Source organism: Pipistrellus kuhlii, unplaced genomic scaffold, assembly GCF_014108245.1.
Source record: "Pipistrellus kuhlii isolate mPipKuh1 unplaced genomic scaffold, mPipKuh1.p scaffold_m20_p_14, whole genome shotgun sequence".
In the NCBI taxonomy this organism is placed as follows: domain Eukaryota; kingdom Metazoa; phylum Chordata; class Mammalia; order Chiroptera; family Vespertilionidae; genus Pipistrellus; species Pipistrellus kuhlii.
The window spans coordinates 13,105,351-13,116,985 of NW_023425449.1; the positions used below are offsets into that span (position 1 = coordinate 13,105,351).

General features: G+C 39.0%; 1 protein-coding gene across 1 annotated transcript; it reads left to right on the forward strand.

Moving 5' to 3' along the window:
* Window positions 1-10,538: 10,538 nt before the first annotated feature.
* Window positions 10,539-11,153, forward strand: LOC118718517 (ras-related protein O-RAL-like). Its single transcript, XM_036437385.1, has one exon. It carries the CDS (start codon window positions 10,557-10,559, stop codon window positions 11,148-11,150), a length of 594 nt encoding a protein of 197 aa, XP_036293278.1. The 5' UTR covers window positions 10,539-10,556; the 3' UTR covers window positions 11,151-11,153.
* The last annotated feature ends 482 nt before the right edge of the window (window positions 11,154-11,635 follow it).

The window sequence follows — 11,635 nt, forward strand, 5'->3', positions numbered from 1 at the left end:
ATTATGTCTTTTAAATGTTGCCTATTGTCTTCTTGAAACAGGGAACAGGATGCTGAACTCTTCCCCACTAATCATCCTCTTCCCAGCTAATGTCTCTGCTCAGATTCACAGGAGTGCTCAAGCCGGTCACAGAAGTGACGCAATGGCTTCCTGTGAATAACCCCAGGCTCCCCGGGAAGGCATCGCATGACCTTACATGCCATCTGCCGAGCCATCTGTGTCTCCTAAGTAAAAGCAATCATCCCTGCTAACGAATATGTGTGATCCATCCGTTCAACAAACATGTATTAAGTGCCTACTATGTGGAAGACAGCTCTGCCAGGTGCTGTGGGTAAAAAAGTCTCACAGAGAAGAGCAATATGAAAGCAAGTGAGCACAGAACGGTTTCATAAGCAACTCATAGACGTCTGTGCAAATTCTAAGGAAAGGATATGCTCTTTGGAAAGAACATGCATAAAGAATTTATGTTAAACTGTGCACATGCTAATAAGCATTTGCTAGTGATGCCGTGTTTTAAATAGCCTCTAGTCAGGTAATTATATTGCTCATAAAATGAATGAAGGTGCAATGCATTCAGCTGGGGAAGCAGCGCCTATTATTCATCCTTAAATGCACAGACGCCAGGGAGAAAAAGATGAATGGGCTTGGTAGGGGAAAGTGGGGATCTTCAGAGAAGCAATGCTTCTTGTTACATTTGTAGCCATTGATATTCTTTCATTTCCTTTCTACTTCTATGTGTTATGTTAAAAAAAAAAAAAAAAAAAGGCTCCTGTGTGGGAAAATGGAACAAATACTCCTCGTACACTCCTTGCTATGCCAAGTGTTTCAGACTCTAATATTTATAGTTTTACATTTATGGAGCACTTACTATGTGTCAGATACCAGACCGTGTTATGGAGGTAATATTTAATATCTTATATGAACTCTTTGATGCAACTATTAGTATTCCTGTGCCCATGAGTAAACTGAGGCTCAGAGAGATTTAGTCATGTAGTAATTGGGGACCCACAGGAAACAGTTGGCATATTAAAAACATATGGTTTGCCAAGGTGGAAATGGGTAAGGAAACGTACAAGGGATGGTAAAGTACATGGAAAGTACTTCACAAAGTTATAGGAAAGATTTCTGAAGAGATCTCTGAATTGCCCTGTCAATGTTGCTCAGAGTATCAATCTATGCACCAAGAGGTCCACTGTTTGATTTCTGGTCAGGGCATATGCTTGGGGTTGCGGGCTCAATCCCAGTTGGGGCTGTGCAGGAGGTGGCCAATCAATGTTTCTCTCTTATTGATTTTTCTATCTCTTTCTCTCCCTCTCCCTTCCTATCTCTCTAAAATCAATAAAAACATTTTTATTTTAAAAAGAGATCTTTGATTTAAGTAAAACAAGCCAAGCATATGATAAATTATAAATTCATTAGCTGAATCTAATGAGAAAGAAATATATTGAAAAACAGAAAACACACTGTTCCTGAGAACAAGAGGCTGATTGCATTCAAAAAAGAGCCACAATAGTCAAGTTGGTCTAACTTAATGTGCTCACTAAGCAGCTGCCACAAAAGCCTCGCTCAGACCCGGAAATACACATTAAATGTTCATGTGATTTAGTGAACTAGCTCCTGTTGGAGGTTTACAAATAATGTTGGCTAAAGGGATCAATTTGCAACAATGTGATTGCTTTTTTCTGATTCTATTTGGTTTACCTTTATGAGAATTTTTGGTAGCCAGTTTTTCTTGAAATAAAGAGAAAAAATGCGGAGATCTGGGAGTTGTTGAAAATTGTTATTGGATTTGCTTGGGAGGAAGGGAGGAAGAGAGAAAGGAGGAGGAGAAGGAGGAGGAGAAGGAGAAGGAGGAGGAGGAGGAGGAGGAGGAGGAGGAGGAGGAGGAGGAGGAGGAGGAGGAGGAGGAGGAGAGAGAATATGAACAAACAGATAAAGAAAGGCATTTGACACAGTGATTTGGATACCACAGACATTAAAATGATATTATTTTGACACTGAAATTCTGAAAGATAAAAACCGAAACTCTTTAGAACCAACAAAAAACAGTATAAGGGTTTACAATTCCATTCATTATTTAACATGAAACTGTTTATGCTTCTTATACTCATTCTAGTTGCCACTGGTCATTAGTATGACCATTATCATCTTTAGTCTAATAAAAAGGGAACGAAGGAATGAACTGCCACCAGAATTAGACTAGGTCTCCCTGTTATTCACTTTCATGGCATGATGGTTTTTTTCCCTTTTAGTATATATCAAGATGGGATTTAGTAGTTATTCATGGAATGTCCATGTCTCTTGTATTAAGTGTAAAGCTCCAGGATGGTAGATTTTTTTTTTTTTCACTGCCATATCCTTAGCACCTAGCACATAGCGTTAGGTCCTTCACTATTTGTGAATGAATGAGTGAGTGAATGAATGAATGAATGAAGAGTGAATGAATGGCAGGGGAAGTGTCAGGAGCAGGCATATCATTGATAAGGCAAAGGAAGTCATCACTGATATGCGGCTGAGGAATAAGGTGAAGGTCAGGTGTGGGCTCAAGGATCAGGAGGAGAGTTCAGTGACAGGATGAGGGGTAGGAGTTCTACATGACTAGACAGCATAAAATAAGATGGAACACTTACACATTTATTTTAGAGTTATTTATTTTTAGGCTCAAAGAATATATTAAGCCACACTTTTCACACTTTCCATTCCAAATTCTAAAGCATATTTTCACATTGCCTGGGTTGAAATGCCTGACAGCATTTTCTGGTGGGATGTTTTTACTTGAGGATATTCATTTTGTGATCATTCATTGAGCTGTTCAATTTTAATGTGTGCTTTTTTGCCACACTGTATTATATACTTCAGTATAAATTACACTTTAAAAGGTGTTGATACTTAATTAACGTATACCCATTTATAACTAGTCCTTTGCAAAGCTATGGCTTTTTATTCAAATTTAAGTCTCTAAAGGAAAACCATCCATCCTTGAATTCCACGAATTAGAAGTGTTCCAATAGTTTATTGTTTATTTCAATCTGATGTTTATTTGGGCCGCTACCTAAGAAAACATTGAACCCCCTATGTAAAGATTCTTCCAGCTCCAGCACTCTGAGTCATCTATCTTTGCAGCTGACATATGGCAATAGACAAGGCTGATCATCCAAGGGGCACAGCAAGCATCGTGCCTAGGGCCCTATTCCTCTTTGGGGTTCACAAAAAAAAAAAATGTTTGATTTTTTTTAATCAGTAGAGGGGGGAAAAAAGAATGTTCATGTTGAATAACTCATTTTAGTATATAATATTGACATATTTTTCTTTATAACACTCTAAAAAATAGTTTTATGGAGAACGAGACCAATAAAGGCAATGCCTAGCACTCACAAAGTCAAAATGTTGGCCCTGGGGATGAAATGAAGAAGCTAGACCAGGCCTATTACCCTGAAGCAAGTTATGCTCTTGTCCAAATTAGGTCACACATCAACCTAGCCTGTGCTAGCCATCCTTCTTTTATGTAACTGTACATCAGCCTGTCTTTTTGAGTAAAGAAAATTTTAGCAAAGAATGTGACTTCTACTTTGTTAAAACCTTTAAAAGCTTTCAGGGCTAAGGAGTGAACTTGCCCTGATGCTGCAGCAGAGAAGAATGGTTAGGAAATGCACTCACCAGAGGTCTCTTTCTGATTTATTTCAGCTATTATTTTTCCTTTTTCTTTATTTCTCAGCTACATTTTCCCTATGAGATAAGATATATGTGTTAGTTTGTAGACATATGTTTGTGAACTCCATGCACATGGCAGTTTCAGTTAGTCCATTTAAAAAATGTTCAAGTTATTTTTCTTTATTTGTTTTAAATTATAATTGACATATGATATTATGTTAGCTTCAGGTGTACAACATAGTAATTCAAAATTTACATATCTTACTATGTGCTCCCTACACTGAGTCTAGTACCACCTGTGACTGTGCAAAGCTATCACACTGGTATGGACTCTTTTCCCTTCACCTTTTGCACCAGTCACCTATCCCTCTTCCCATCTGGAAACCATCAGTTTGCCCTTTGTTTCTATGAGTTGGTTTTCATTTTGTTTTGTTTATTATTTTTAAAAATTCCACATGTAAGTAATATGATACCTTATCTTTCTCTGTCTGGCTTATTTCACTTACATAATACCCTCTAGGGTGGTCATCTGTGTTGTCATAAATGGCAGGATTAAATTTTTTGATTCTGTAACTCAAACTTTAATTTTTAATTTAATTTTTAATTTATTTTTATATGCAATTAAAAAAATAATACACACACACACACACACACTCACACACACACACAGTGTCCAGCAGGATGTCAAGTAGAAGTCATCAATCACTAGCATAATTGAAAGATATTTCTCATCATATATCCATTCAACCTTCATTCAATAACATTAATATTTTAGTGCTTCGGGGTGCTGGGAATAGTAGTTAAGTTCATGGATTTGGGAAGTTTTCAACATTTGGTTTATTTCCTTCACTAATAACCGGCTAAAAGTAAAGGCCAATTAAAAGTCCAAGGAGATTATGTACAGTGGAAGGCAGAGACTGCTATTTTGAGAAGACGTAGTGTTACTCAGCAACTGGCAAATTAATAAGGCGTGCCAAGCTGAGAAAGGTTTAGTTACTATGGACAATTTTGTATAGCTAAAATAATCATAAATTGCTTTAAACCAGTAGACAGTGCCCGAGAGCATTAGAGATGGGATGTCTGAATGGTTAACATTGCCATAAAGATATGGAATGAAGTAGATGGAAAATCTAGGACATGATACAGTTATACAATGGGCTCTGATAACAGGCTGGTACCGTTTAATACGCAATTACTGCAGAGATGGCTTTTAAATTGAATTACAATTATAGAATAAGTAATTTCTTTCCCATATAATGTAGACTTTCCATTCTTGCTCTTAAATGCAAGATGTCCATTTTTAACTTAATCTTAATTTGGATCCCAAAATTTACAACTATGCACATGCTTTTGAATATTTATAAATTATTTTTTCCAGACTTGTCAATATCTTCAAACTTATAAGTTCAGAGGAGTGAATCTGTAGTCTCACCAGACCAAACCTTGAAATACACATAAATGTTTATATCTATTTCACAATTACTACTTCCTTCCCCTAAGGTCGTTTCGGTGATCTCAAGCCTGCATCGGTCCCTGGAAGTGCTGACTGGCCTTTTTCAGGCTCCCAAATCATCTTCTGAATTTGGCTGCATATTTTTGCCTTGTGGGACAAGTTTGAATTCTATAACTCAAACTTTAATGAAAACAAATTAGTTTTCCGGTGTTCATATTTGCGTAGTTTATAATTATTCTAATTAACTAAAGGGCTAGATGAAGGAAAAGCTGATAAAGAAGATAGATACAGCCGAAAGTGGTTTGACTCAGTGGATAGAGCATCAGCCTGCGGACTGTAAGGTTCCAGGTTTGATTCCAGTCAAGGATATATACCTTGGTTTCGGGCACATCCCCAGTAGGGGGTGTGCAGGAAACAGCTGATCTATGTTCCTGACTCTCTATCCCTCTCCCTTCCTCTATGTAAAAAGTATATACTAGATATATTTCTTGAACAAAACAGAAAGTTACAGAGCACGGCAAAGTCAGAGGTAGCTAGAGCTATAGGATATCTAGTTAATTTGACTCTAATTAAACAAGCATGCTTTCAAGATAGGGGCAAATGCTGGGTGCTTATTTTTCTTTAAAAAACAGGTAGAACAGAGTGAGGTTTCTCCTCCTTCGGTCTAGCACCTACTAAAAACAGAGAGCAAAGAGTAGCATTTGGGAATGTCCTTCAAGTCAGAGGAAGGAGCAGAATGTTCCAGCAGCACAGGAAATAATCCAGGGTGTTGGAGGTTTGGTTATTTGGGCAGGAAAATGCAATGATCCCTGCCCCATTCTACCTTCTTCACCCAACGTGGAACAGAGTGGAACAAAGTGACAGAAAACACATCAGAGGCTGAGGAGAAATATGGAAATCTGGGAAAGAGAAACAAAGTCTGAATGGATGAGAGAGGGAGGAGGAAAAATAAAAAAGAGTCCAAAAAAGGTGGGCTTGTTTCTTTGGAGTAGCAAGAAGGACAACTTTGTGAGATATCCAGTGCCTTTTCCCAAAGACCCCGACTTTCTGGTGACATGAGAATAATTTGAAAAGACCAAAAAGGCACCTCCAGACTCCGCAGTATCCTTTCCCCACCTCACCAAAGCCGCAAATTCCTGTGCACCTGTGGTGGGTGGGAAATGTGCTTCTTGAGCCTGAATTAACTATCTGTATATTCTTCTAGACTTCATGAGTCTGCATAACCAGCAACAGGAAAGTTGGTTTAATAATGGACCCTCCCAGAACTCCCTTTCCATTTTAAGCGGTGATGCTAAGGGAAATGATTCCACTGTAATCAGTCTAAGGGGAAGAATAAATAGCCCAATTTTCTTCTCTTCATGTACCATACCAAGTCCTTCTGGAAAGATGTTAGTCCTATGCCAGAGTCCAGGCATTTTGTAGAAAATATATAAATATAATTGAAACAGAATTTTTGAACTTGAACACATGGTGTTTCCCTGGGCAGGATGGTTCCTGGGCTTTTTGTCTGTTGGAGTCAAAGAATGAATCCACGGGTGGAAGATGTTATAGCAAATGTGGAATTTATTGAGGAACAAGTACAGATTCCCACGTGGAGAAGGAAGGAATCTCACAGCACAGATTTCCACGTGGGGAAGGGCAAAAGTCCCATTGAGTCCCTGTTTCCACAGTTTATAAAGGTTGCAGATTTTTGTGCCTTGATATCCCCTCTGATTGGTCACTATTCCCTTAGTCTGGTTATGATGGTAACTACTGAGTTCAAAGGTTGAACCTCACATGGGACATATGAGGTTTTCCTTCCCTCCCTCCTTATTGTTTTCCTATACCCTTTGGGTTTTCTTCTCCCTTTGAATGAGTGGTTTCCTTCCCTTTATTTTGTAAGTATAGACTTTCTGCTCTTCCCAACTCCCTCATTCTACAGCAGTGTTTCCCAAACTTTTGACATATGTGTACCCCTTCTATAATTTTCGTAACGCTGAGTACCCCTCGTACTCATGAGAACGTAGAATTAAGCGCAGCTAAGCATGATGCAGTGCATATCCCCACCAAACTCCGGTGCAATGCGTACCCCCACCAAACTCTTCCCGTACCCCTGGGGGTACGCGTACCACACTTTGGGAAACACTGCTCTATGGAAATGTACCTGTTGCAGCTTTTCAGCTCCCCTGTTCTGTGGAATTATACCTTCTGCTGTTCATCAGCCCTGTGCTTCTTGCATGGTCTCCTTAATTTCCAAAATTTCCTAAACCTGTCTTTTCACACCCCCCAAAATTCCTATTTCATAATCATTTCAGGGGTTTTTAGAAACAGAGTCAGAGGAAGCACTATTTCTAAGATAATGAGAAGGACTCCTTGGACCAATGAGGGACTAGAGAAGCAAGGATTCAGAGTTTGAGTTATGATGTTTTTCGTTGGCTACACAGAATTGAAGATATTCTCTGTGGCGGATTTATTTCTCCTTTACTATGTATTTATAGTAACGCTGCTGGAAGGAGGAGCTTTGGCTTGGATATGTAAGGTGAATACTAGAAGGATGATAGTAGAATACAAAACAGAATCCTCTGATGCTTTCCTGCTGCACCACAATTATAAGTAAGAAACTACCAGGCCCCAGAAGGAGTGATTGAACTCACAACTGAGACAGGGGAGGAAGAGGAACTGGGTAATCTATCTAACGGACCCCCTTTAAAGTAGCCAATTTGGTCCAATATGAACATCCATAGGTCCTGCAGGTTAATTGTAGATGTCAGAACCTAAACAGATTTGTGCTGACTACAGTGTCCTAGGCCTAGTATTATTGCTTATATTAGAATGATATTTTAAATCTTGATGGATTAAGATCGCTGATTGGGAAAATGCATTATTTTCTCTATTTTTTCCTAACTGCATTTATTTTTTGATTAGATTATTTAGTCACAAATTTCAAAGTTCACAACATAAAAAAGACACATAATAATGAAAACACTCTCTCCTAGTCCTGTCCCCTTTTTTTGAGGTCACTGGTGTTACCATTTTCTCTCCTATTCATGAGAGATGTTTTATTCTTAACAAGCATTTTATTAGTCTCACTTTTTTTTTCTTTTCATGAATTGTTGTCTACTATACACAGTTTGGCATCTTGCTTTAATACCAAATGTATCTTGAAATGTATTAGGTTTCAATACAAAGAAAGCTTCCCTGCTATTTTTAAATCACTGCATAGTACTCCATTGTGTGAATGTCCCATTCTGTATTTCATTTCTCTCATATTGACTGACGTTTAAGTTGCTCCCAGTCTTGTGCTATGACAGCTATAATGCTTTAATGAATATTCTTCTGCACATATCATGTTGCACAGTACAAGTACAGCTGTAAAATAATTTCTAGACAGGGAAACTCTGGATTATAGAAATGTATTTGTAATTCCGGGAGCTATATTACCCTCCATAGGAGTTGCAACACTTTGAACTCCCTTCCTCATTAACATAATGTTATTCAATGGTTTGATATTGCTGGTCTTATATTAGAATATGCAAAATTGCAGTCCAGTTTGGAGACATTTTGCATTTCTTTTATTATGGATGAGTTGAGTATTTTTTTATATGTATAACAATACTTCTATATCTATTACTGGGGGTATTATGCCATCAGATAAAAAGTAAATTTGGATATCATTCTCATTCAGGTTATGGGATCACTTTCCTGATTAATTAATGCAGTCACTATTAGTAGTTGTGTGCAGAATGTTGTTCAAATATACAAGGCCCATGGTCCCAATATGTTTGCTCAGGAAATACATTTCACAACTAGAATTGTCTAAGAGTCGGTACATAAGATGAATATAAAATGAGACTTTATTTTTCTCTCACTTGCAAGCAATGTGTATAATGGAACTAGGGAATAGATTTCGTAAGTGTGAAATCAGAATCCTCACCACTCAACAACATTAGCAGATTTGACCTGTTAATGAAAATTCCTTTTTGGCATTGGTTTTAATGGACCAAGCCTTTATGGTGCTATCTCTGTGGCCACCTACCTCCTAGCAGATGAAATCAGGGATAGGAAGAAATAAAATAAGGCAAATAAATGTGATCAATAAATCATAACTCCCTCTGACTCCAGGTATATTTTGTTATAACCACTGTGAAGATACTACAAATAAAAGACTTGAATTTTTTTTTGTTGTTGAAGCCCAAGTAATTGTGAAGCTTACTTTTGTACTGGGTTTATAACCCCCCCAAAAAAAATTCTTATTAAAAAAAGCAAAACATTTGGAAAAATAGTATGAACAAATGAGATTTCCCACTTGTTAAACCAGATCAAGAACTTGTGGTTTTATGATTCACCAAAAATATTAGGAGAAATAAAAAATATCCTTTGACCAAATAGGAGACATGAGTTCATTATGAAGGAAAAATACTGGAGAGCCCCAGAAAAACTATATGTGAAACTCAAGTAAAAGAATAATATACTTTCAATCTCTAAATTATTTGATGTTAAGAATTTTTTACTTGATAAAAGTTTTACTTTTCCAGTCTGGGTCCCCAATCCTGTTGATTCTTACTGTAAGCTACTCTTGATCCTGGCCCTATTTATGATGGTATTTACCCACATTCCCCAGTAACAAGTATTTATGGGACCCAGAAAGCAATGTCATCCCATCCCTATTTAGAGGATATGGAAACCACTCATGAGGTTCTCTGTTCAAATGAAGAAAACTCAGTCCTCATTCCAGAGACAACTCTAGCCTGTAATATTAACTACATGTAACCACACACCTGGACCGCACCTAGAGGTAGAGAAAGCTTCAAGGAAGGGTAAGACTGTTTCCTCACATGTTATTGGGACAGCAAATCTATACAGAAAAACAAATGCCCGTGATAATTTGTGTGTACAGAACCGTCCTGTGCCTGGTATGATGACTGAATTTAATAGTACACTAGATCTAATAATGATGCCTGATTATAAATTAAATGTTTCCATGAGCAGGCATCATATCCAATAAGCAAGTCCTGGTAGCCTGAGTGGGGGCAGATCTCAACATAAATTTCATTTAAATAAAATCTCCAGTCGCATAAAAAAATGAGTCTCCTATAATTAAAATAACAAATGGAGAAGAACATAGAAATTTTAACAATGAGACCCTGAAGGGTATGCCACAGATGATCAGATTGCTTTAAGACTCTACATGCAGCTAAATCATAGTTGGATATAATATTGTGTGGGTTTCATGGATATAATATTGCATGGATTCCAGCTTTGAAAAATCCACGGAATAAAGAACTAGGTCTAGAGGCTGGGTTGCAGAGGCAAAGCTGAGAGCGTGCTCAGGGATGGGGAAGTGATCCCCCCCATGCCCACCCCCTAAGCAAGTCAATAAAAAAATCAATTTGCTGGGGACTGCTGGGGTTGGCCCCATGGAGGAGGCCAGGGAGAGGGCTAATTGGGGTTAAAAGCCTAGTGCTGGGTGCCCATGGGCGAGGTGGGGACCACCATGTCCCAGCTCTTCAACAGGGTCTTCTGTCACGTGTCACAACCTCAGCAAACCAGCAGGATGGCTGCAAGCAAGATTAAGAACCAGAGCTCCCTGGCCCCGCACCAGGTGATCATGATTGGCCGTGGAGGGGTTGGCAAGTCAGCCCTGACCCTTCAGTTCATGAAGGATGAGTTCGTAGAAGACTGTGAACCTCCCAGAGCTGACCGTTGCAGGAAGAAAGTGGTCCTGGAGGGAGAAGAAGTGCAGATCCTCCCAGTTAAGGCTGAAGATGATGCAGTCCCGCTGCTCCTGGTGGGAAACAAGTCGGGGTTGGAAGAGAGGAGGCAGGTGCTGGTGGAGGAGGCACAGAGCAAAGCAGAGGAGCTGAGTGTGCAGTACGTGGAGATCTCGGCCAAGACTCGGGCCAACGTGGATAAGATGTTCTTCGATCTAATGAGAGAAGTCAGGGCCAAGAATAGGTCAGCAAACAAGGACAAGAATGGCAAGAAAAGCAGCAAGGACAAAAAAGCTCTAAGGAGAGATGTTGCTTATGTGAGTGCCATGATGGTGGTTGGAGCCCATTGTCAGTAAGGACCTCGGGCAGATCCTTCAGGGAAAACTGTAGTTGACTTGGCGTGCTCCCTGCCCACCCCAACCTCATTCACGCAGATTTCTTCCAATGGGGGAAAATACTGGGGAATCACTGGCTGGCAAAAGAAATAAGCCCTTGACCTTGTATGGACAGCCATGTTCATAACTCCCTCCCTTTCTCCCTCCCTCCCTTCCAGAAGTTTAGTGCGAGAGGTAGGAAATAGTCCAATGTTAATTAAAATGAAAGAGGGCTCTCATAGTGTTCCCTCCACCCCCAATTTCATAACATTTGCACCTTTTTATTTTTTTTAAATAAAAATCCTTATTAGGTTTTGGGAGAAGGGGGTGGAGGGGTTAAGACTCCTGTTACCCTTGTCAGCTTAACAGTAACACTCAGAAAAACCCACTAAAGTCTAATGATGCTGAAAAACCCAGATTTTGGCAGGATATGTTCCGTGGCAATACCCAGGATAGTTGAAGGATAG

What these genes read in the sequence shown, in the direction of transcription:
- LOC118718517 (XM_036437385.1), top strand. Translation starts at nt 10,557, where the DNA reads ATGGGCGAGGTGGGGACCACCATGTCCCAGCTCTTCAACAGGGTCTTC.